Genomic DNA, 22,760 nt, shown 5'->3' on the forward strand with positions numbered 1-22,760 from the left:
TCCTCATCCCATGATTATAAATTTAATCACCCAGAAATGTGGAAGCGAATTTATTCTCCTAGGCTGGGTCCAGACTGGAGGTTGCACAACTGAGGTTTGATCTGCTCTTCTGAACTTTGACCTGGGGCTTAGATGGTCCCAGAACCAGTATCCTTAAGTCTCTGTTCTGAGCTAGGCCTCCCCCAGTCTATACCTCTTGCAATCTGGTGAAGTTTTACCTTAACTGAAGAATTTGAGTTGAATAGAGTTGATGGGATTTGCCACCCAGGGAGGAACTCAGATTGTTTTTCTATGGAGTGATTTAAGATAACAGATACAGACCAAAACCTGACTGCAGTATGCACAAGCTTGAGGAGGTTGTGTAAACATTATTGGAATTCCAGCCTGATATCTCTTAGCCTACCTCATTTAATTTGCTCTATTTGAGAATCATCATAGGCTTTTGCTTTTCATAGAAATATTGATTCTTTGGGCTTCCCTCAAAGAAGCTCAGTCGGTAAAGAGCAATGCAGGAGACCTAGGTTTGATCCCTGGATCAGGAAGAGCCCCTGGAGGAGGAAATGGCAACCCGCTCCAGTATTTTTGCCTGGAGAATCCCATGGACAGAGGAGCCTGACGGGCTGCAGTCTATGGGGTCGCAGGAATCGAATGTGACTGAGCGACTAAGAACACATTGGTTCTTAAAATCTCATCGCGTGGACTTTCCTAGGAGAACAGTGGGTAAGAATCCACCACCAGTGCAGGGAGTGCGGGTTCAATCCCTAGCCAAGGAATATTCTACATGCCGTATAGCAACAAAGCCTACATGCCACGACTACTGAAGCCTGCTCCAAACCTGTGCACCGCAAGGAAGAGTAGCCCAACTCTAGTGCAATTAGAGAAAGACTGCACGCAGCAACAGAGACCCAGTGAAACAAAAAATAAATAGAATTATTTTTAAAAAGTCACTTTGGGGTCACCTCACATCAAGCAACAGTCTGAACTGGTGTAAAAAATAAAGTGAAATTAGGGAAAAACAAATCATCTTGTGTTTCTCTGCCCTGAGATGTGGAACAAACCACATCATCTCTACTAGAGAACAGGATTAAGAGCAACATCTGGGTAGAGGGGCCACTCAGCATGGTCTCAGAGAGGGCAGTGGGTGCTATCCTTTCTAACCAACCTAGACATGTTCTAATAATTTATTGTCGTTTTATTTGTTTATTTTTGGCTGGGCTGGGTCATCTTTGTTGCAAATGGGCTTTCTCTACTTGTAGCAAGCAGGAGCTACTCTCTGGTTGTGGTGTGTGGTTTCTTGTTGAGGTGGCTTCTCTCACTGTGGAGCCCTGGTTCTAGGGTGTGGGCTTCAGTAATTGTGTCCTGAGGGAGCGAACCAGAGTCCCCTCCATTGACAGGCAAATAACCACTGGACCACCAGGGAAGACCCTAATATTGTTGTGTGTGTGTGTTTTTTCCCCAAATATTGTTTTAATAAAGATTTCTATATTCTGACTTCGGGCTCCCCAGGTGGTGCAGTGGTAAAGAATCGGCCTGCCAGGCAGGAGTTACAAGAGTTGTGGGTTTGATCCCTCGATCGGGAAGATCACCCGGAGATGGAAATGGCAGCCCATTCCAGTATTCTTGCCTGGAAAATTCCATGGACAGAGGAGCCTGGTGGCCTACAGCCCTGTAGATTTCAAGGAGTCAGACACGACTGAGCACCAGCACCAACCTGGTTCCTGGCTGCCTCTTGAACTTCATATTCCGATTTTAAATAGATCGACCATTTTTCCTTTTGTCACCCATTTGTCTTTTATAACCATTCTTAACGTCACCGCAAATGCTACATGTCAAGCTTTGCTATTGAGTTGGTATCTTTTCATCTCTTCTCTGGGCTTCCCTGGTGACTCAAACGGTAAAGAATCTGCCGCAATGTAGCAGACCCGGTTTAGACCCCTGGGAAGGGAAGATCCCCTGGAGAAGAGAATGAGAACCCACTCCAGTATTCTTTCCTGGAGAATTCCATGGACAGAGAAACCTGGGGGGCCACAATCCATGGGGTCGCAAAGAGTCGGACACGACTGAATGACTAGCACACACATGTGCATGCACAGATCACTGGATGGAAATTTTCATGGATCTTGACCCACAAAGAGCATCTCTTAAGGACAAACCCCAAAAGAGGCGATCCATAAGCTCTCTTCTAGGGCTGTCACAGGGGAAGGAGGGCGGGGTGGGGGCGTCGATGCAGGAGAGATGCAGCGGCTAAGTGGACGCTCAGGCCAGTTGGGGGCGCCCACTGAACATGCAGTGTCTGTTCTCAGGGATAGTGGGGATGGAGCCTGTGGCACCTCGGAGCACTATGATTGGCTGGGGCTGAAGGAGGGGCGGGAAGAAGGACTTGACAGCGAGCGCTACTGTCTCTGATTGGCTGTCAGTGATAGCTCCTGACAGCCGGCGGGAGAAATGGATAGGTCGCCGGCGCACTGGCCTTTGATTGGCTGGAGTGCGGCAGCGCACGACTCCGATTGGCTGGGGCTCTCAGAGCGACGCGTGGCCACCTGCTGGAGGGACAAGGCTTCCGCGAGCTGCGCGCGAGGGGCCCTGGCGCGGCTGCTGTGGCCAAGCTGGCTGCCCAGCTTCCCCGCTCCCGCTCGCATCCGCGGCTGGCCCGCGCCCGCGTCCACTCGCGGCTGGGCCGGTCCCGCGTGTCGCTGTCCCTGACCCCGCCGCCCGCGCCGTCCCTGCCGCATCCGCCTTTGCCGGGACTCCCACCGGGCCTGAGCCCTGCGCCGCCGCCGCCGCCCTCGGCGCTCGCCCTGGCCGAGCTGCCGCCGCTGCCTGCACTCCCACTGCGGCCAGCGCCGCCGGCTCCCTGGGGCCCAGGCGCCCACGTGGCGCTGCCGGAGCTGCCGCCCGAGGCCTGCGTGCCCGCGCCACCCGCCGCCGCGCTCGCCCTGCAGGACCTGCCGCGGCTCCCCGCGCCCGCGCCGCCGCCCGCGCACCTGCCACTGCCGCCGCTGCCAGAGGCCGCGGTCGCCGCCACTCCCGGTCCCGTGGGCGCGCGCGGCCGCCCGCCCCTCATCGCCGAGTCACCCCCGCAGCCGCTGCCGCCGCTGCCTGCACGGCCCTCGCCCTTCAACCTGCTGGCGCCCCCAGTGCCTCGAGACCCCTGGCCACTGCCCGCCTTCCCCCCGCCGCTGCTGCCGCCGCCCCCGCCGCCCTACTTCTTCCTGTCGCCTCCCTGCTGAAGACCCGGCCCTTCCCGCCCAGGAGGGACTGCGGGCGGGTGAGTAGGCAGCCCTGCCTGGACCCAGGGACTGTACCCCTCGCCACCTTCCCCTGGGCAGGTTCAGAAGGCGTGGGTCGGAGCACGGCCTGTGGAGCAGGGCGGGCGTGCCCGGACCAGCTTAGGTTGGAGAAGGAAAGATCAGGCCTGAAAATAAACTCATTTGAAGATTGGAGCCATTTCTTCCATTTTTTCCTACTGCCTTACGGGAAGCCTCTGGTCTGGTCATTTGAGAATGGAACTAATTCCCTGTACTGATAAACTGGCTGGTGATCTGGGCGGGTGGGGCTGAGGAGCCCCAGCACACAGCTGGAGAAAATGAAAACAAAAAACTTGAAATACTTTTACTAGTGTAGGTAAAATGTCTCATTTTCTCTTGTATAATAAAAGGTTTGAATACTATCACTAAAGTCATCTGCTCAAGTTTGTATGGCTTCGTGGAAACTCAGACATGCCTTCCAAGTCTTAAGAAGTCAAACTTTCAGCTGAAATAGATCCTAGGGTCCCTTGGGCCTGGGAGCACCAGGAAACCAGTGGTGCTGATGGACAATCGATACTGGGCCTTGGAACAGGAGTGTCACATGCAAGGGCTGTGAAGTCACACCCACAGGATAGGAAAGCTCCCAGGGTGAGTCATGAGAGGAAGCCCCTGTCCTCTCCCCATCTTTACCACCCCCTTCCGTCCGCCTTCTCCCCAGTGTGTACAGCACAGAATAAAGTTCCCTTTGTTACTCAGGTAGCTTGGGCTCAGGTAACCAGGCAGACACCCTATCTCAATGGGCTCTTCTACAGCAGATCAGGAGTGGTATCAGGAAGCCAACTTGACCTCGGGGGACCTCTGAGAGCCTGGGACCCAGGAGCAAGAAAGGAAGTGGATGAGTTTCCCGAAACTGCTGTAGCAAACCACCACAAACTGGGTGACTTAAAATAGGAGTTTATTCTCTCCTGGTTCTGGAAGCCAGAAGTCCAAAATCAGGATGTCCCCAGGACACACTCCCTCCCAAGGGTCTAGGGTAGGATTCTTCCTTGACGTTCAGTTTCTGGCAGTTCCAGGTGTTGCTTGGTTTGTGACTCCATCACTCCAGTCTCTGCCTCCATCTTCACATGACCTTCTCCCTTGTATCTGTATCTCATATCTCCCCCCATCTTTTTTCTCTTATGATACTTGCCATTGAATATAGGGCCCACCCTAAGTCCAGAATGATCAAGGATTAAGGAATTAAGGATCTTGAGACATTACAGAGCTTGGGTTGTTGTTCAGTTGATAAGTCGTGTCTGACTCTTTGGGACCCTGGGGACCGCAGCATGCCGGGCTTCCCTGTCCTTCATCATCTCCCTGACTTTGCTCAAACTCATGTCCGTTGAGTTGGTGACGCCATCCAACCATCTCATCCTGTCATTCCCTTCTCCTGCCTTCAATCTTTCCCAGGGCTTGGGAGCCACCCTCATCTATACAGGCAGCGTCCTTGCTTTGTGGGGCTGACCCACCTGCTGTGCTGTCTTTCAGTTCCCCTAAAACATGTTTTAGGCTCTATCCTTTGCTAAACCTGAGACTTGGGTGCCCTTAGAGTCCCTGAGCAGGACCCAAAGGACCTAGTGTCTTGATTAAGCTCTCAGTGAGTGAAAGTTGCTCAGTCGTGTCCGACTCTTTGCGAGTCAAATTTGTGAACTCTTTGTGAGGGAATTCTCCAGGCCAGAATACTGGAGTGGGTAGCCTTTCCCTTCTCCATGGGATCTTCCCAACCCAGGTCTCCCGCATTGCAGGCAGATTCTTTACCAGCTGAGCCACAAGGGAAGCCTCAGTGACGAATGAAAAAAATAGACTGACTTTCCCCTGTGCTGAATGGTGGCCCAGTTCCCATGGGTGCCAGCTCACTGCTTCCTCTACCCACTTTGTGTCCTATAGCCCTCCTGCCCTCTGAGCCAAGACTCAGACAGTGAACAAGGACAAGACAATGTGGGCTCCTAAAGAAGACAACATTCTCAGAGCTTCAGATGGATAACTGCTGCTGGTGGAAAGTGACAAATATGACTGATAATAAAGTTAATTGTTACCCAGTCAATGGAGTCGGCACAGGTTTACAAGTGAAACTGTCATTATGCTCACACATACACACACACAGTCAATACCTCCAATAAATCCTAAGATATGCAGGGCACATGGGGCCCGGGCCAGTGGCCCTGGAGTTCAGCAGGGCAGGCTTTTCTCTTTGGTTTGTAGCCAGGTGACACCGAGATTAGGCAGTTGTGAATTTGCCCAGCGAGACCTGGGTGGTGTTGACACTAGATCTAACCCAGAGTCCACTGATCTGTAAGTGGCAAGCCAACACAGCCCTTTCTGCAACAGGGACACATGCTCACGTGCTAAGTCACTCAGTCATGTCCACCTCTTTGTGACCCCACGAACTGGGCCCTGCCAGGCTCCTCTCTCCATGAGATTCTCCAGGCAAGAATACTGGAGTGGTTACCATTTCCTCATCCAGGGGATATTCCCAGCCCAGAGATGGAACCCCAGTGTTTTATGTCTCCTGAATTGTCAGGCAGGTTCTTTATCACTGGCGTCACCTGGGAAGCCTTGCTACAGGAACACAGACACTGAAAGTGAACCCAGGTGGAGGGTGGCTTCCCGCATAGTCAGATGCAGGGGGATGGTTTTAGGGAGACCCGGCCGGCCGTGGACAGAGGGCACTGCCTTCGGGAAAGGCGCACCAGGACGCCCGGGAAGTTCAGCAATGCTGGGCATGGAGCCGGTGGCTTTGACGTCCATCTGGGGTTGCACCAGGCTTGTCCTGTTTCCCATGTGTTCTCTTGGCCAAGTTCCTTTGCTCTCTGAGCTTCCTTCCCTGTCTATAAAATGGGGATGTGAACTCAGGAGAATTATTACCGGGATGTCAATTTCCTCTGCTCCTTTTGGTTCAGCAGCTGGGGGCTTTCTGCCTGTATATCGGGGACTCAGGAAATGGGTGACGCAGCCTCTGGGGTTGTTCTGCAGCCCCCATAGCCACCTCCTGACCCCTGGTGGCTCTGGTCAGTCCCCCCTCTTTTGTCCTGTTCCCCTGTGAGGGGATCGAGATGGACTCTAGGGTTGGCGCTGACCCCTCCCCCTTCACCTCCATCTAAGCTAAGCCCCCGTCTCTCGGGCGCACCTGAGCCTCCCGCCCCTCCGCCCTCCCAGAGAGAACAAAGCTTCCATTTCGTTATTTCACTCCTCGGTTTCCTCCCCTCTCCTCCCCGCCCCCCACCCCCTGTACAGCCGGGAAGGCTTCCCTCCCACTTCTCACCCAGGAGGCGGCGATTGCTGGGGACTCAGTAAATTGTCATTGAGTTGGTAACTTCACGGTGGGGATGCTGGTCTCTCCCTAACAATGGCCTTCCAACCCAAGTCCCGGCCCCTCCATAGACCTCAACTTTTAACCCTTCAGTTCCCAGATCCTTCTGAATCAAGGCTGACCAGAAAACCCTAGAGAGGGCCCGGGGCCTCCTAGCTGCAGCCTAAGGAGGGCTGAGGGCTGAGGGTGGGCAGCACATTCCAGTCCCGGTGCCCTGGGGCTCTGTCCTCCTCCTCCCCCCTACCCGGGGACCGTGGGCTCCTCCTAGTTCTCTGACAAATGTCCCCACGTTGACTCCCCCTCCGAGCTGTGGGAGTTGGTGCCTTATCAGGAGGGAGAGGAGCGGGAGATGTGTGGGAAGTGTGGCTGGGATTGGTCTCTGGGGGCAACGGTGAGAGGGGGTGTCTTCATCCCCTGAGTGCCCACCTCCCACGAGGCTGCGCAAGGGGCAGTGTAGAAGGTAGATGATGGGATCTAGGAAACCTAGAGGCTGCTTAGTGCCATCTCTGGGCACCAGCTTACCTGGTGTGTGCACTGCCCCCACTAGGCCCCGTCACAATGTCGGGGGTGGGGTGGGCAGGCGGGCAGGGTAGAGCCGCCGGTAGACTTGGTGGGCCTTGAAAGCAAGGCCTCCCTGGTGCTTCTTCCCCGGGGTTCCCCGGTGACTTAGACAGAAAAGAATCTGCCTGCAATGCAGAAGACCCAGGTTCGATCCCTGGGTCGGGAAGATCCCCTGGACGATGAAATGGCAACCCACTCCAGTATTCTTGCCTGGAGAATCCCATGGACAGAGGAGCCTGGAGGGCTACAGTCCACGGGGTTGCACAGAGTTGGACATGACTGAACGACTAAAACAGTAAAGCCAGGCCTGACTGCAGGCTGACCCACTGTCCCTGTCCCCCCTACCCTGATGCAGGACTCTGCTCAAACTAGTAATTACCAGGCAAATCAAGATGAGCTGGTGGCTTATACCCTAAGCCAGAGGCAGACTGTCTCCAGGCCTGGAGAGAGAAAAAGCCCCAGGCTGCGGCTCCCCAGGGTGGGAAGCCTTTTGTACGCGGGTCGGTGGGCCCTCCTGAGAACAGGGCGGCAGGCTGCCGCCTGACACCTACCCAAACCTGTGTGACTGGATTCCTGGCAGCCCCGGAGGGAGCCCACTGAAGGCTTGCCTCTATTTGTCCTTCTTCTTTCTCCACATCCCCCCTTCCCTCATGAAATGTGAGTCCTCAGGGGCCTGGACGAGCTGGACAACCCACCCTTGCCTCCCCCTGCTCATCCCAGCCAGCAGGGAGCTCTGGTCATTTCCCAGCCTTTGCATCAGCACCCTCCTCCCCGTTCTCAGGCCAGGGCCACCAGGCAGGCCAATACTCTGCTCCCCTCTGGGGAGGGTCTCTGCCCCTCTCTGGGGAGGCTCCCTGGCCACTGGAGTCCACCTGTCAGACCCTCTGATTGGCACTGGCCTCAGTCTCTCCACCTGCAATGCGGGAGGCCTGGGTTTGATCCCTGGGTTGGGAAGATCCCCTGGAGAAGGGAATGGCTACCCACTCCAGTATTCTGGCCTGGAGAATTCCATGGACTGTATAGTCCATGGGGCCTCAAAGCGTTGGACAGGACTGAGTGATTTTCACTTACTGTCTCTCCATTTAAGGGAGAGGGGTTCTCCTGCTTTTCTGGGAGTGCCCATCCCTTTACAGATCTGATCAAGATATAAACCTCATTTCCAAAAAACTGCTAAAAGCTGTTCCCAGAGCATTGCAGCCACTTGAAGTTAGAATTCTTTACAAATGCAGCCCCTCTGGGCGGAAGAGGAGGACGAAGAGGGGACGACCCCTCCCTCAGGGTCGCCGAGTGGAGCAGCGACTAGGTGTGCATGGGGGGGGGGGTGCCCTCCCATCCCTGCCCCCACAGGCCAGATGAGCTCCAGCTTCCTCAGGGGGAGTGGGGGGAGGGGAGAGGTTCTCCCTCCGGAGTCCTCCCCATCACCCTGGAGATGGGAATTTTCATCAGCCCCCCAACTCCCTTTCCATACAATAAAGCTTAGTGCTTGGCACTGATGGAGGGGCTTGAAGGAGCTCATGCCTCCCCCCAAAATGAGGGGCTGCTGTTTGTGGGTCCTGTGAGATTTCTCAAAGGGGCCTTTGACCCAAGGGGGCTTGACCTTCTATGAATTTGCTCCTGGCCGGGGAGGTGGGTGGGGCGGGAAGGACTTGAGCCATGGTCTGCGTGACCCCCAGGCTGGGCTGTTCCCACAAGGGGAGTCCTGGGCTCTGATGGGGTCTTCAGGAAGGGGTGGTGCGTCCTGAGTTCTGCGAGGCAGGGCTCAGGAACTCCTAAGTCACCTGGGCCTCACTCTCCTCGTCCTCCCCTGCGATGTCTCCCCAAATAGAGCCGGGCTGTACCCCAACCTAGGGCTCACCCCCTGCTACTCTCCCTTTCCCCCACCTTCACAATAGGCTGTTTATCCCCCGGCCCCATGACACCCTCACCCACTCAGCTCAGCCCCCGGTGGCAGCAACAGGGGTGGGAAAGGCACACCTGAGCTGAAGTCAAGGGGGGGTTGGTTTTCTAGGCCGTTGCCTGGGTGATGCCACCTGAGCTGGGCGCCAGGCACCTGTTGCCAGGGGAACAATGTGGGCGGGGCCCCTCCCTCGGGAGCTGCCAGAGCCAGTAGGCTGAGATGGGAGGTGGATCAGATTCCAGAGAGTGCTGGGTGGGTGGGCTGGGGGGACAGGGGTGTGCGGTACTGGGGAAGCTGGCACGTCTGCATCAAGAAACAGAAACCAAACGGGGGCAGGAGAGCAAAGACAGGGGGGGACCAGGTTTCAGGAGGCTCAGCATGGTGCCCAAGGTGTCCTCCCACTTTCAGCCTGAGCCAGGGCCTTTGCCTCCCCAGCCAGTCCTGTCTCCTCCTCATTCCTTTGTCACTGCGTCCCCACAGGCGCGGAGGTTCTTTGATCCCTGGTTTATTCCTGGTCACCAATCCCCCCGCGACTCTGAGCCCCCCCATCCTCAGCCCCGCCTCCTCCCATCACGCCGGCTCCTCCCCGGCCTCGGCCTTAAAAACCCGCCGCAGCCTGGAGTCCCCAGGTGGTACCGCCGGGTGAGCCGCTCAACCCCAGAACCTGCGCCAGCTCCCGGCTTGGCTCTCCTCTCGGCAGGTGGATCGGGAGGGTCTGAGCAAGTTGGTCAGACAGGCGGCGGCGGGACCTGACTGCAGGGCACCTGAGGGGAGACGGGACCCGCCCGGCAACAGCAGCCACTCAGCTGAGCAAGACTTTGGGGTGGATTTGTTGCTGGGGGTTCAGAGACACATCTGTGAAGGACACGGAGCAAGGAGGCACCCACAAGAGGCTCTCGGATGTGGTGAGCGCTGTCTGGGTCAGAGAACGCTGACACGCCCTTGCTGGGCACGGAGACCCCCCACCTGCGTTCCCACAGGCGTGGAGCATCGGATCCACTCCTCCAATCAACCGGGCCTCTTAGAGCTGGGGAAGACCCGACTGAGGGAGGGGACAGATGGCTTCCACTGGCCTTGAACTCCTGGGCATGACCCTGGCCGTGCTGGGCTGGCTGGGGACCCTGGTGTCCTGCGCCCTGCCCCTGTGGAAGGTGACCGCCTTCATCGGCAACAGCATCGTGGTGGCCCAGGTGGTGTGGGAGGGGCTGTGGATGTCCTGTGTGGTGCAGAGCACGGGCCAGATGCAGTGCAAGGTGTACGACTCGCTGCTGGCGCTGCCGCAGGACCTGCAGGCTGCCCGGGCCCTCTGCGTCATCGCCCTCCTGCTGGCCCTGCTCGGGGTGCTGGTGGCCATCACGGGCGCCCAGTGCACCACCTGCGTGGAGGACGAAGGCGCCAAGGCCCGCATCGTGCTCACCGGGGGAGTCCTCCTCCTCCTGGCGGGCATCCTGGTGCTCATCCCGGTGTGCTGGACGGCCCACGCCATCATCCAGGACTTCTACAATCCCCTGGTGGCCGAGGCCCTCAAGCGGGAGCTGGGAGCCTCCCTCTATCTTGGCTGGGCAGCGTCCGCCCTGCTTCTGCTGGGCGGGGGGCTGTTGTGTTGCACATGCCCCCCGCCCCAGATTGAGCGGCCCCGGGGACCGAGGCTGGGCTACTCTATCCCCTCCCGCTCGGGGGCATCTGGGCTGGACAAGAGGGACTACGTGTGAGGCCCATGTCCCAGGAAGCCTGCTGCTGGAAACCTTGACCTTTGTGCTGGCTGCCCTGCTCTCAAACTTGCCTTCCACTCTCACCCCTCTGCCAGGTGGAACCCACTTTCCAGAGGCAGGAGCAGGCCTGGCTGTAGAGCTAGTCTCAGCACCCGGCCCGAGTGAGCCTAGACCCACCTCCAACCCTGAAGGTGCTCCTGCTTCTTTCTTCTGTCCTGGATTCAGGCTGGTCCTCCTCTTGCTCCCAGAACCTGGGCTTCACCCAAAGAGCAGTAGCTCCTTATAAGGCATCTGGCCTGGAGTTGGCCCCCTCCGCCTGGCCACTACTGGCATCCAGAGCAGCCGCTGTCCTCCAGGCCCAGAGACCCTGCCCATCACCTTCCCCCCTCACTCCACCTTCAAGTAGAGAATAAACAGAATATTGGTAACTCAGAATAAACAGAGTGTTTGTGGTTGAGCTGGGAAGACCTGATGGCCTCCCGTGGGTTTGTCAGGCAAGGCCTGCTCCAGGTCATGCCCAGACAGTGACCTCACTCAGGCCACGCAAGTCACAGGGTGGGGAAGGGAACAACAACTAGGCAGGTGTGCCACTAATGCCCACCTCCTGCTAGTCTGGCATTCAGCAACCTCCCCAGCAACACCAAAGGTAAGTAATCAAACAAAACATGCTTTATTTAGTAAAACCTGGTGAGTGTGGGCAGGACATGGCAAGTGCCCAAGGGCTGGAATAGGAAGGTCAGGGGTCAGCACAAGGGGGACATGACTCAGGATGCAGGAGCCAGAGGTCAGAAGACTTGGAGACTGGCGGGTCTTTGGTAACTTATCACCTGCTCTTCTGGAGGCTACAGGAGGCTCAAGAGCCCCTGGGGGTTCCAGAGGCTTGACCAGCAAGGAAAGGCTCGTCCTAGGGAGGCCCCGCCCCCAGCACCAGCAGGGGAGGGCATGGTACCCTTCACATGGGGAAGTTCCAGGTTGGTCTCTAAGATAGGGTTGTCCAGGGTGGAGAACAATCCAGAAACTGAAGCATTGCCTTTTTGGCTCCATCTTCCAAAGTGAGGAACACCAGTAGCAGACCCCAGGTAGGTTATCAAGCGGATTAACCACTGCCCCCCTCCCCCAATAAGAATCCAGAACAACCCCAAAGCTGTCATGGATCACCGTCTCCATGACCCCAGTGCAGTGGGTTAGACTCCACTATCAAAGGAGCCCCCACTCCCCTACCCAAATTAGACATAATTCTTAGTGGGGTATTCGGAGGGACCCCGAGAGGCGGTATGTGGGGCTGATACTGAGTATCGGGCCATATAATGTCTGGAGCCCCGGGAGCCCCCAGAGGGGCAGGTGCAGCACAGTAGCCCCCCACCCAGCAACAAAAGGCCGGAAGCCGCCCAGCCCAGGTAGAGGGAGGCTCCCAGCTCCCGCTTTTGGGCCTCGACCACCAGAGGGTTGTAGAAGTCCTGGATGATGGTGTGGGCGGTCCAGCACACAGGGATCAGGATCAGGACGCCCGAGATGACAAAGATGATCCCGGAGGTGAGCACCAGGCGGGCCTTGGAGTCCTTGTCCTCCACGCAGGTGGTGCACTTGGCTCCAGCGAGGTAGACCAGCAGGCCGAGCAGGGCCACGAGGAGAGCGATGACGCAGAGGGCCCGGGCAGCCTGCAGGTCCTGCGGCAGCGCCAGCAGCGAGTCGTACACCTTGCACTGCATCTGGCCCGTGCTCTGCACCACGCAGGACATCCACAGCCCCTCCCACACCACCTGGGCCACCACGATGCTGTTGCCGATGAAGGCGGTCACCTTCCACAGGGGCAGGGTGCAGGACACCAGGGCATTCACCCAGCCAAACAGGGTCAGGACGATCCCCAGGATTTGCAGACCAGCAGAAGCCATGGCGAGGCTGGGGCTGAGACACGGCACTGGGGGACAAAACAAGAGTAAGGTTAAGACCAGCTGGCTCGGCCCCTCGTTCCCAATGAACGCTAGGCCCCATGCCACGTGCCATAGCCACCACACAGGACACCAAGAGTATGAACCCTGTACATGTGCAAGGCACGCTCCGAGCCTCATTTTCTCAAAGGCAAGTGAGCATTTAATGCTTCAGCATTAATTTTTCTCCCTAGGAAATGGCAGCCCACTCCAGTATTCTTGCCTGGAGAATCCCACGGACAGAGGAGCCTGACAGGCTACAGTCCATGGGGTCGCAAGAGTCAGACACGACTTAGTGACTAAACCACCAGTTATGTGACAGACACTGGTGTGTAAGAGTGAAAAAGTAAGCACCCCAGTCCTGGTTGTTTTGAGTGTAAATGAAATAAAGCACCTATGCAAATGCTGGCGTTCCACGGTGGCTCAAACAGTAAAGAATCCACCTGCAGTGCAGGAGATCTCTTGCCTGGAGAATTCCATGGACAGAGGAGCCTGGTGAGCTACAGTCTACAGGGTCGCAAAGACATGACTGAACTACTAACACACACACACACACACACACACACACACAGACACGCAAAGGTTAGCCCATGGCCCTTTGGGTACAAAGGGATAAAAGGGATGAAACAACAGAATGCAATTTTTCAGTAGTTTCCACAGGGCAAATGGGTAGTGGGTTGGCTCTAGCCCTGAGTTCCAGGCTTAAAACTTAGTTTTAATACCAAGAACAGTCCCAAGTTTCCTCTTAGCATCCAACATAAGTGTCCAAACCCTTCACCCCAACTTGGATCCATACCACAAAACAGGTGGTTGCTAGTTTGATCTTAAGATATAGTGTGGACGGTAGCCAGACAGTCCTGGCCTTGCTCACCACTGCCTGGTTCAAACCAGCTCCACCTATTCAAAACCTGGATGGGGCATGAGAGGTGGAGAAGAAACACAACAAAACATTAACACCAGCCTCTCCCACCCAAAGTACTTCCTTTCCCAAGGTCCCCAGCTGCCTCCTGGGGTCCTGCCCTCTGCCCTGCCTGGGGCCCACAGAACAGACTCCCAAGGTTGGTGACATTTTCTTGTGTATTCTTGCCCCAAATGCCATCCTCTCAGGGCCCAATTTCCCCTAAAAGAAGCTGCCACCTTTGGAGTCTGTCCAGTGAACCAGCTCCTCTGGGGCAGCTCTGGCCCCCTCACATCCTGATTGTCTCGGACGTCGTTTGGGGGGCGATCAGTTCCGTTCAGGGCCCCCCATGACCCTCCATTGCACAAAGTTCCCGCGCACAGCTCGGACCTAAACTTAGCACCAGCCCCAGGGGGTGGCCAGAGGGCAGACTCTCCGTTTCTTTGCACCCCGCCCATAACCCGGGAGAACTCATGACCTCAGGGGAGATCGGACGGGGCGGGCCGTACTGCGCCAATCCCAAGCCCAGGGTCAGCCCTCCAGGCCTCTCCGGCCGGGTTAGGGTGGGGGCCACGCTAGCCTTGGCACCCGGCACCTCCCCCTTACAAGCGCGCCCCTGCTCTCGGCCCCTTCCCTTTCCACGTGCTACGGCCTCAGCTCATCCGAGGGCGTCCCCTCCCGCTCTCGATCCCTATTTCCCCTGAGTGTGGCCCGAAGGAGGGTGTCCTCAGCCCCCCGCCGTGGAAGCCGCGCACCCTGAAGTGGCCTAAGGGCGGCGCTCGCCGCGGGGTCCGCTCGCACAGGTGAGGGGGAGAAGGGCCCGGCCCTAGAGAGCAGCGCAGGTGGGGGAGGGGCTCCCGGGTTTCGGTGCTTTTGTCCCGGGCAGGGGGAGGGGCGCTTAACCCTTCCGTCGAAGGACCCCTTCAGGGCCCCGGCTCGGGTGCAGGCGTCCCCCCGCCCCCAGGGGCTCGCGGTCAAATCAGCGCAGGTTCGTCCCACGCACCGCAACCCAACTCTGCCACGCCCCACGCGCCCCGCAATCCCAGGTGTCTACCCCTTCCCCCACGACAGGCGCACCTGCCCAGGCTCACCTGAGAAGGAGTACACGGAGATTCTGAGCCGCCGGCAGAGTGTGGAAATGGGCGCGGAGGCGGGGGTCTTTAAAGAGGCAGTGACGTCACCGGACCACCGCCCTGGGGAGGGGCAGAGACCCTCGTCTGACTGGCGGCGAATCCCAGCCTGGTCAGTAAGGGGCGCTCGAGCCAGCAGCCTCCGCTCGCACACCTCTGGCCCAGGCGCCTGGTAGCAGCTGGCTGCAGTTCCGCCCGCTGGGAGGACGCGCGGTGTGGAGCCGAACAGAGCTCGGGTCCGGACTCCGGAACTCACCTAAACTTCCCGAGCCTCGTTTCACTCCGAAAAAGGGAGACAGCATTTTACCAGTCAATCCTGAAAGAAACCAATCCTGAATATTCATTGGAAGGTCTGATGCTGAAGCTCCAGTACTTTGGCCACCTGATGCGAAGAGTGAAGTAAAGTGAAAAGAAGTGAAAGTGGCGGCCGACTCTTTGCGAGTCCACGGACTGTACAGTCCATGGTCTCCCGCATTGCAACCTTACCAGCTGAGCCACGGGGAAGCCCAAGAATTCTGGAGTGGGTAACTATCACTTCTCCAGAGAACCTTCCCGACCCAGGAATCGAACCGGGGTCTCCTGCATGGCAGGAGGATTCTTTACCAACTGGGCTATCAAGGAAGCCCTGATGTGAAGAGAGGACTTATTGGAAAAGACCCTGATGCTGGGAAAGATTGAAGGCAGGAGGAGAAGGGGACGACGACAGAGGATGAGATGGTTGGATGGCATCACCAGTGACTCGATGGACATGAGTTTGAGCAAACTCAGGGGAGATAGTGAAGGACAGGGAGGTCTGGCGTGCTGCAGTCCATGGGGTCGCAAAGAGTCGGACACCACTGAGAGACTGAACAACGAACATCAACAAATGTCCTAAGGTAGAAATGAAACGACACAGTAGTATTACATTTGTTATATTATTATACCCTCGGGGCCCTTAAGAAAGCTGCAGTTATCTCTGAGATGGGTTATTTCGTGTCAGACCAGCCCCCTCGCCCAACACACACCTCCCGGGCTTCAGCCACCGAGAAGGCAAGGCCACATCTGCCTCCCTTTGGCATTCTGGCCGCTCGGGCGCAGAGGAGGCGTTTGTTGAGCGAATGCCTGAACTTAGCGGGCGGGGCGGGGCGGGACGGGGCGTCTAGGGGCGGATCGTGGGGGGCAGGCCGAGACCAGGGGTCCGCCCCGGAAGGCGGGGGCGGGGGCGGGGCCGCCTCTCTGTACCCGGGTCCGCGGGTGGCGAGCGCAGACGGCAGCGGCCGCCAGACGAGCACCATGGCTCCCTGCCCGCTACGCCCGCTGCTGCGGCTCCTCGTGCTGGGGCTCGGGCTGGCGCTGCTGCGCGCCGCGGCCGGGGAGCGAGTGCCAGGTATGCCGGTCCCCGGCCGGGCGGGAGGGCGTGGGAGCGGGGGGAGTCCCCTGGCCGGGATCGGGGAGCCGGCACCAGGAGCCTGGAGGCGGGGCAGAACCGGGGGACCAGGCAGACACGGGGATCCGGGGTCAGACAGTCCCCAGACTCGGCCTCCCCAGATCAGGAGAGGTCCCATCCCGCTCCCAGATTCTTCCATAGTTCGGGCCTCAGTTTCCCGCCTGTCCGACGTGGGGGGCGGGGTGTTTCTGTCCTGAGAGTCTGGACTCGGAAGTGGAGAGAGAAAGTTTGAGGGAGGGATGTCTCGTCTGGTAAGGCGGCACGCTCCCAACCTGATCAATACCAGTTCTGCCCACCCCACCTTGACCTAAGAGTGGGGGGGCTGTTGAGGGGCACGGAGGTCTGTGCCTCCTATACCTTGTGGGGTACCCCCTTCCATCCGGTGACTTCAGTGCCCAGCTATTCGGGGGGAGGGACCGGGATCGGGCCCAGTGCCCGGGAATGAGTCACCCGCCGGCAGCGCGGGGCGGGGGCGGGGGGGGGCGGTTATGGGGAACTGACCGCCCCCCCCCCCCCGAGCGTCCCGCACTTTGCCCCCCACTCCCCCGCGCTGCCGTGTCCCGGTCGGGCCGTGCGGTCACCTGTGAGGAATGCGGAGGGCGCCGGTGACTCACGTTATTCGAGCCGGGCCGACCCTGACCTCAGCCCCCAAAATAGCCGCGCCCCGCCCCCAGCCTCTGACCCGCGTCCCCCTCCCCAGGCACCACCCCCTGCTCTCGCGGCAGCTCCTGGAGCGCGGACCTAGACAAGTGCATGGATTGCGCCTCGTGCCCGGCGAGACCGCACAGCGACTTCTGCCTGGGCTGTGAGTGGGGGCGGGGCCGGGGCGAGCGGACCCCAGGCTAGGGGGGAGGCTTCCGGGGTGGAAGGGGGAGCAGGGGACTTGAGATCTGGGGAATTAATCGGGGTGGGGTGGAGGCTGGAGTGAGGAAGGGGCTCTCACCAGGGTAGGGACCTGGGGGAGGGAAGCCTGGAGGTTCCGATCTAGGGGGCGGGGCTGGCCTGAGAGGGGCGTGGTCTGACCTGGAGTCCCGCCCCCAGGCGCTGCGGCCCCTCCCGCCCCCTTCAGGCTGCTGTGGCCCATCCTGGGGGGCGCCCTGGGGCTGGCCCTCGTGCTGGGGCTGCTTTCTGGCTTCCTGGTCTGGAGACGGTGCCGCAGGAGAGAGAAGTTTACCAGTGAGTGTGTCCCCGCCCACCCGATGGCCCCCCATCATTCCTCAACATCTCCCCCACTCCTGACACCCCTCTTCTTATCTTGCAGCCCCCATCGAGGAGACCGGTGGGGAGGGCTGTCCTGGCGTGGCCCTGATCCAGTGACAGGGCGCGCCCCCTGCCAGCAGGAGGCTGTGCCCGCTCATCATTCATTCATTCATTCTGGAGCCAGCCCCAGCCTCCCAGACACAGCCAGAGCCAGGCTGCTCCAGCCACAGGGGTGTGGAGGGATGGGGGACAGTGAATCACCTCTCTAAGGTCCGGCCCCAAGCTTCCGAAGAGCCTTCCAAGGTGTCTGACCGCCCTGTCTCTGGCTCCAGAATAGAAAAGGAGACCCTGGCTGGCTCACACCAGACAGCTGACGCTAAGGAACTGCAGCATTTGCACAAGGGTCCCCACCCCCACCCACACCATGGCCTGGGGGCCAGGCTGACCTCAAGGACCGACACAACACCAGGTCCCACCCACTCAGATGTACTGAAATTCCACCACTTGGGGTCTCAGCCTGGAGGGGTTAGGGACCTGTTCCTAACACTAGAGGGCTGGCCCTCTAATGGGGCTGGCCCTAAGACACTGCCCCCTTGGACCTCCTAACACAGGGGGAGATATTTATTTAGGGAGAAAATGTGGAGGGGGAGAGAATTTATTAATAAAAGAATCTTTAACTTTAAATGGTTTGGAGAGTGGCATGATCCCAGCCTGACTTCCCAGAGCTGGAGGGGAGGAGTGAGTCACCGCGGGGGTGGGGGCGAGGCTCTGACTCACACATTCTCAATGCCTGAGCCCAGCCTGCCAGGACCTGGCCAGCCGAGACCGTTTTCCAGGGAAGTGCTTGAGGAGAAATCCGGCATCCAGCACCCCTCCCTGCCCTCCCTTCCCCAAAGAGCCTGGGTTCCAGATTGAAGCTTTCATTCACTCAGCAGTCTTTATTCAGTTCTCAGCAGGGAGGGGATGGCCTCCTTTCCCATGTCCCTGCCCCTTCCACCTCAGGGCTCTGTGTGTGAGGGGAGGTCCTGGTGCCCAGAGGCCTGGTCTGGAGGAAAAGCAGGGCAGGTGGTCCCTTCGTGGGAGTGCTGCTCTCCCTTGTTGAGGGGAAAGAAGGAAGTGGGGGGGAGGCAGGGGCACTGCTCCCCAGATCTCAGAGCTCCATCATGTCCCCAGCTGGGGTTGCAGGATAGTGGGGGGTGGGAGTGTCCCCCAGCCTCAGCAGCCGGAGAGCCTCAGGGATCAGGTTCCCAGGGTAGCGCCAGAGAAGCAGCTCAGAGCAAGGGCTTCTGGAAGAGGAAATAACGGCACAGGGGCAGAGGCTGGCCTGGCAGAGCCACGCCCCACCTGGTCCAGGTCCCCAGGGGCTCCTGGATTGCTGGCACCTTCCAAGGAGCCAAGTAGGGAAACAACCGAGGTTGGCTAGAAGCTAAAAATAGCAGAGTGAGGCAGAGCCTGGAAATGGGCTCCCAGGACTGGGTATGATCCTCTGGAAGGCCCAGCCAGTGGACTGTGGATGGTGCCTACCTGAGTGGGGGCAGAGCTGGGGGGAACGCCCTGGGGGGGCTGCAGTAAGGGTGGTCATTGTGCAGGCTGAGTCGAGAGAAGTGGGTGGCCATGTTCTCCTCGGATAGGAACTGCTTGCGCAGGGGCTCCCTGGGGAGAGACGGGGAGGCAGGCAGGCTGGGATATTCAGAGGAGAGGTAGCCTGATGGGGACCTGAGGTGACGGAGGACTTGGTGGGAGTCCCTCCCTGCCCCCAAACTCACTGCTCCTCCTCCAGGCGCCGCTTGGTGCTCATGGGCACAGCTCCTCGGAGAGGGGAGCTGGGAAGAAAAGAGAGCTAGGAGCACCCCACCCTCTTGGCGCCATCCCCAGGATCTGCCCGCCTGAGCCTGCAGCGTCAGCCAGCAGCCCCCCGGCCCATGCCTGTCGCTGACGTCTAAGTCACCCTCTCTCCCAGACCATCCAGGAGCCTGCCTCGGAGGTCTTCCCCAGTCTCCAATCTTGTCTCAGCTTATGCCCAAGCCCTGCCGATAAGCCCCACCGCGTGTCATCCTGCAGACCTGCTCTGAGGCCCCAGCCAAAGCTCCTGGGACCCTGGGCCGGGCCCACCCAGGGCCCCCCTACACACACCTCGCGTCCAGGCCTCCAGAAGCCCCCGAGGCGGCCCGCGGGTCGCGCTGGGCCGGACCCTGGGGGCCTCGCTCCAGGGGTTGCTGTAGGATCATTGGGGTTCGGGGTCCTGCGGACGGAGGGGTGGGATCCGGGCGGCAGGGGCGGAGCCTTTGAGGGCGTGACCCAGCGCGTGGGGCGTGGCTTTAGGCGCGCGCGCCGCCAGGTTCCGCGCAGGCGCGGAAGACGGATCGCACGCGGCTAAAAGGCGGGTCTGCTCAGCGGGGTGGGGGAGGGGACCCGGCGTAGCGGGGTCGCGGTGGGCGCCACTTGGTGTTGGGGTGTCTTCTCGGTGGTCACCTCTGCTCCTGGGACTCAGGTTACGCGGTGGCCGCCTTCACGCCGGGCCGGCCAGCGGTATCCGGGAGGTGAGCAACCGCGAAGGGGAGGTGCCCACTGGCACTTCCGGACTCGTGAGGCTGCGTTGCGCGCGGAGCACTCTGGGACTGTTAGTTTTCGAGATGGAACGAGCGGCGCAGCAAGCAGTGCCTCTGGGTCAGGTGAGGGGGGCGATGCGCAGTGCCTTCTGTGATTTGTAGTCCACGCCTGGCTCCGAAGGGGCAAGGCAGGGAGTCCTGCCCTGAGCCCTATTTTGCGTGGGCTGTTGGTGGGACTCGGATTCTTACCCGGGGGAGGGAGGATAATCCAGAAATACCTCAGGGGCCTAACGTGAAAGTCACAGGATGCGGATCAGGGGTCAGTACGTTTTTCTGTATTGGAGTAATAGAGCAGTTTTTTAAGCGGTTTCTGAGCGAAGACAGAAACTGCGACGCTATGTACAGTAGCTCATCCAATCATGACAAAATCTCCCATGAGCTCCATTTGACAGTTAAGGAAACCGGGAGGAGAGGCTGAGTCTTTGCTCAGATTTCCACTAGGCATCATGCCTCAACTCTCCCCTTCCTCACCTCCCTGGAGCCGCCCCTGGGACTTATACGGGCAAGGCCCACTTGGTGGGCTGTCTCAAAGGAGAACTGGGTGGTGGGAGGCCGGATTGCTGCAGGGGAAGTAGGAAGGAGTGTGTGTATCAGAGGCCCCTGATGCCCCAGCCTGCCTTCATCCAGCCTCTCTCCACAGATGGAAGTGTTTCAGGCCCTGCAGCGGCTGCACATGACCATATTCTCCCAGAGTGTCTCACCCTGTGGGAAGTTCCTGGCAGCTGGCAACAATTATGGACAGATAGCTATCTTTAGGTACTCTTGCCCCTGCTCCCCACTGTCCATGAGCTCTGGCACTTGGCTCCCTGGGGGGCTAATGCCCCCTTCTTCTGACACTCAGGCCCCTCTCCCCTTGCCCTTCAGCTTGTCTGCTGCTTTGAGCTCCGAGGCCAAAGAGGAAAGTAAGAAGCCCATGGTGACCTTCCAAGGTGGGTGCAGGCATTGAGTCTGGCTTGGGGGACCCCAGGGTGGATGACAGAAGAAGGATGAGGTCACTCAGGTTCTGTGCTTTCATTTAGCCCATGACGGGCCCGTCTACAGCATGGTCTCCACTGATCGACATCTGCTGAGTGCTGGGGATGGGGAGGTGAAGGCCTGGCTTTGGGCAGAGATCCTTAAGAAGGTGAGTGTGAAGCTGGGGGAAGGGTGAGGTACCCAGACTCAGAGAGAGCTTTTGAGGTCACCCAGTGCATGGGGTCACAGAGAGTCGGACATGATTCAGCGATTGTACAACAAGCGTTTCTCTCCACGAAGGGCTGTAAGGAGCTGTGGCGTCGTCAGCCCCCATACAGGTGAGCCAGGCCCTGTAAGCAGAGGGCACCTGGGGCTGAAGGTGTCACCACACCAGAGTTGACTCTGCTTTCCTTCCCCCAGGACCAGCCTGGAAGTACCTGAGATCAATGCTCTGCTTCTCGTGCCCAAGGTTCGAGCCCTTCGTAAATTTGGGGCTCTTCCCTGTCCTGTTTTTGGCCCAGATTTTGATCCTTCCCCTCTCCCTGGCCTGACTTGACCCTGACTTCTGACTCCATCCCGCCTTCCTCTGCAGGAGAATTTGCTCATCCTGGCGGGGGGAGACTGTCAGCTGCATGCAATGGACCTTGAGACAGGGACCTTCATGGTGAGAAAGCAGGGCCGGGGGAGCGGGAGCAACTGCATTCCTCCTGGGTCTTGTCCTGACACTGCCCCTCTCCCTGCAGTGGGCCCTCCGGGGCCACACGGACTACATCCACTGCTTGGCACTGCGGGAGCGGAGCCCCGAGGTGCTGTCGGGTGGCGAGGATGGGGCCGTGCGGCTTTGGGGTAAGGGAATGTCGCATTGGAGGGAAGGCTGGTAGTGAGGGAGGCTGGGAAGAGGAGGGTACCTCTCGCGGTTCTTCCTCCGCAGACCTGCGCACGGCCAAGGAGGTCCAGACGATTGAGGTCTACAAGCACGAGGTGAGGGCACACCCAACACTCTGTCCTCCCTTCTTCCTTCCTGGGCATCTCCGATGTCTTCACCTCCCGCTCTGTGCTCCTCCCTCCCAGGAGTGCTCGAGGCCCCACAACGGGCGCTGGATCGGATGTTTGGCAACTGACTCGGACTGGATGGTGAGCCAGGCAGCGGGCAGGCTGGGGTGGCAACTCAGGCCCTGTCTGGCTGAGGGCCCGTGGCTCACGGTAACTGGGGACCCCCACCTTTCTGCCCAGGTCTGCGGAGGAGGCCCAGCACTCACTCTCTGGCACCTCCGATCCTCCACACCCACCACCGTCTTCCCCATGCGGGCGCCACAGAAGCATGTCACCTTCTACCAGGACCTGGTGAGGCCCTCTGTCTTGTTTTTGCCATCCCTGCCCCACTCTCCCTCCAGCTCTGAACTCTGAGCCCCCTCCCTGTCTTCCACAGATTCTATCAGCTGGACAGGGCCGCTGTGTCAACCAGTGGCAGCTGAGCGGGGAGCTCAAGGCCCAAGTGCCTGGCTCCTCCCCAGGACTGCTAAGCCTCAGCCTCAACCAGCAACCAGCAGCCCCTGAGTGCAAGGTAGGTCCGGCCGGGGGTGGTAGGGACCCTGGGAGGCCAGGGCGTGGGGTCAGGTCAGTCACTCTCCTGTTGTTTCTAGGTCCTGACAGCCGCGGGCAACAGCTGCAGGGTGGATGTCTTCACTAATCTGGGCTACAGAGCTTTCTCTCTATCCTTCTGACCTCCAACAGTGTTTCCACCTCCATCTCAGGGGTTCACAGTGTTTTCTTTTTTTTTTTTCTTCTTTTTTTAATACAAATAAAATTAGTGGCTTTTTTTTTTTGGAATGTGCTTTCTTCCCAAGA

At 58.9% G+C, this 22,760-nt stretch overlaps 6 protein-coding genes across 11 annotated transcripts; 4 read left to right on the forward strand and 2 right to left on the reverse strand.

The window, feature by feature from the left end:
• The first annotated feature begins 1,119 nt into the window (after positions 1–1,119).
• LOC122702137 (vegetative cell wall protein gp1-like) lies at positions 1,120–5,296 on the forward strand. The gene is made up of 4 exons (XM_043915630.1): positions 1,120–1,137; positions 2,454–3,268; positions 3,659–3,896; positions 5,175–5,296. Exons 1-2 carry the CDS (start codon positions 1,120–1,122, stop codon positions 3,228–3,230), a joined length of 795 nt encoding a protein of 264 aa, XP_043771565.1. The 3' UTR covers positions 3,231–3,268; positions 3,659–3,896; positions 5,175–5,296.
• A 4,817-nt stretch (positions 5,297–10,113) lies between these two features.
• On the forward strand, positions 10,114–10,767 carry CLDN9 (claudin 9). The gene has a single exon (XM_043915612.1). The coding sequence runs from the start codon at positions 10,114–10,116 to the stop codon at positions 10,765–10,767; it is 654 nt and encodes a 217-aa protein (XP_043771547.1).
• A 651-nt stretch (positions 10,768–11,418) lies between these two features.
• Positions 11,419–14,998, reverse strand: CLDN6 (claudin 6). Of its 3 annotated transcripts, XM_043914084.1 has the most exons (4): positions 14,980–14,998; positions 14,685–14,786; positions 13,492–13,603; positions 11,419–12,685 (listed from the first exon to the last, which is right to left on the reverse strand). In XM_043914084.1, exon 4 carries the CDS (start codon positions 12,657–12,659, stop codon positions 11,994–11,996), a length of 666 nt encoding a protein of 221 aa, XP_043770019.1. In that variant the 5' UTR covers positions 12,660–12,685; positions 13,492–13,603; positions 14,685–14,786; positions 14,980–14,998; the 3' UTR covers positions 11,419–11,993. The 3 variants fall into 3 exon arrangements, with proteins under 3 accessions (XP_043770019.1, XP_043770020.1, XP_043770022.1); XM_043914085.1 differs by lacking the exons at positions 14,685–14,786; positions 14,980–14,998 and adding an exon at positions 13,833–13,865 and having other exon boundaries at positions 11,994–12,685; XM_043914087.1 differs by lacking the exons at positions 13,492–13,603; positions 14,980–14,998 and having other exon boundaries at positions 11,994–12,685; positions 14,685–14,979.
• A 934-nt stretch (positions 14,999–15,932) lies between these two features.
• Positions 15,933–18,033, forward strand: TNFRSF12A (TNF receptor superfamily member 12A). The gene is made up of 4 exons (XM_043914098.1): positions 15,933–16,089; positions 16,850–16,954; positions 17,191–17,325; positions 17,411–18,033. The coding sequence occupies exons 1-4, from the start codon at positions 15,996–15,998 to the stop codon at positions 17,464–17,466; spliced, it is 390 nt and encodes a 129-aa protein (XP_043770033.1). The 5' UTR covers positions 15,933–15,995; the 3' UTR covers positions 17,467–18,033.
• A 227-nt stretch (positions 18,034–18,260) lies between these two features.
• On the reverse strand, positions 18,261–19,617 carry HCFC1R1 (host cell factor C1 regulator 1). Of its 3 annotated transcripts, none has more exons than XM_043914094.1 (4): positions 19,483–19,617; positions 19,116–19,172; positions 18,874–19,002; positions 18,261–18,635 (listed from the first exon to the last, which is right to left on the reverse strand). In XM_043914094.1, exons 1-4 carry the CDS (start codon positions 19,575–19,577, stop codon positions 18,500–18,502), a joined length of 417 nt encoding a protein of 138 aa, XP_043770029.1. In that variant the 5' UTR covers positions 19,578–19,617; the 3' UTR covers positions 18,261–18,499. The 3 variants fall into 3 exon arrangements, with proteins under 3 accessions (XP_043770029.1, XP_043770032.1, XP_043770031.1); XM_043914097.1 differs by lacking the exon at positions 19,483–19,617 and adding an exon at positions 19,413–19,462; XM_043914096.1 differs by lacking the exon at positions 19,116–19,172 and having other exon boundaries at positions 19,483–19,616.
• Positions 19,618–19,762: 145 nt separating this feature from the next.
• THOC6 (THO complex 6) lies at positions 19,763–22,734 on the forward strand. Of its 2 annotated transcripts, none has more exons than XM_043914093.1 (13): positions 19,763–19,889; positions 20,599–20,714; positions 20,823–20,887; positions 20,978–21,081; positions 21,213–21,250; positions 21,333–21,381; positions 21,505–21,576; positions 21,656–21,758; positions 21,844–21,893; positions 21,984–22,046; positions 22,146–22,256; positions 22,342–22,476; positions 22,556–22,734. In XM_043914093.1, exons 2-13 carry the CDS (start codon positions 20,599–20,601, stop codon positions 22,634–22,636), a joined length of 987 nt encoding a protein of 328 aa, XP_043770028.1. In that variant the 5' UTR covers positions 19,763–19,889; the 3' UTR covers positions 22,637–22,734. The 2 variants fall into 2 exon arrangements, with proteins under 2 accessions (XP_043770028.1, XP_043770027.1); XM_043914092.1 differs by lacking the exon at positions 19,763–19,889 and adding an exon at positions 19,891–20,021.
• The last annotated feature ends 26 nt before the right edge of the window (positions 22,735–22,760 follow it).

This window comes from Cervus elaphus, chromosome 10 (genome assembly GCF_910594005.1).
Source record: "Cervus elaphus chromosome 10, mCerEla1.1, whole genome shotgun sequence".
Taxonomy (NCBI): domain Eukaryota; kingdom Metazoa; phylum Chordata; class Mammalia; order Artiodactyla; family Cervidae; genus Cervus; species Cervus elaphus.

Coding starts and splice junctions, on each gene's coding strand:
- THOC6 (XM_043914092.1), top strand. CDS start 19,983: ATGGAACGAGCGGCGCAGCAAGCAGTGCCTCTGGGTCAG. Junction 21,759..21,843: donor TGGGGCCGTGCGGCTTTGGG/GTAAGGGAATGT, acceptor CTTCCTCCGCAG/ACCTGCGCACGGCCAAGGAG. Junction 21,894..21,983: donor TTGAGGTCTACAAGCACGAG/GTGAGGGCACAC, acceptor CCTCCCTCCCAG/GAGTGCTCGAGGCCCCACAA.
- TNFRSF12A (XM_043914098.1), top strand. CDS start 15,996: ATGGCTCCCTGCCCGCTACGCCCGCTGCTGCGGCTCCTCGTGCTGGGG. Junction 16,090..16,849: donor GGCCGGGGAGCGAGTGCCAG/GTATGCCGGTCC, acceptor CCCCCTCCCCAG/GCACCACCCCCTGCTCTCGC. Junction 16,955..17,190: donor CAGCGACTTCTGCCTGGGCT/GTGAGTGGGGGC, acceptor TCCCGCCCCCAG/GCGCTGCGGCCCCTCCCGCC.
- CLDN9 (XM_043915612.1), top strand. CDS start 10,114: ATGGCTTCCACTGGCCTTGAACTCCTGGGCATGACCCTGGCCGTGCTG.
- HCFC1R1 (XM_043914094.1), bottom strand. CDS start 19,577: ATGATCCTACAGCAACCCCTGGAGCGAGGCCCCCAGGGTCCGGCCCAG. Junction 19,173..19,482: donor TCTGGAGGCCTGGACGCGAG/GTGTGTGTAGGG, acceptor TTTTCTTCCCAG/CTCCCCTCTCCGAGGAGCTG. Junction 19,003..19,115: donor CGGCGCCTGGAGGAGGAGCA/GTGAGTTTGGGG, acceptor GTCTCTCCCCAG/GGAGCCCCTGCGCAAGCAGT.
- CLDN6 (XM_043914084.1), bottom strand. CDS start 12,659: ATGGCTTCTGCTGGTCTGCAAATCCTGGGGATCGTCCTGACCCTGTTT.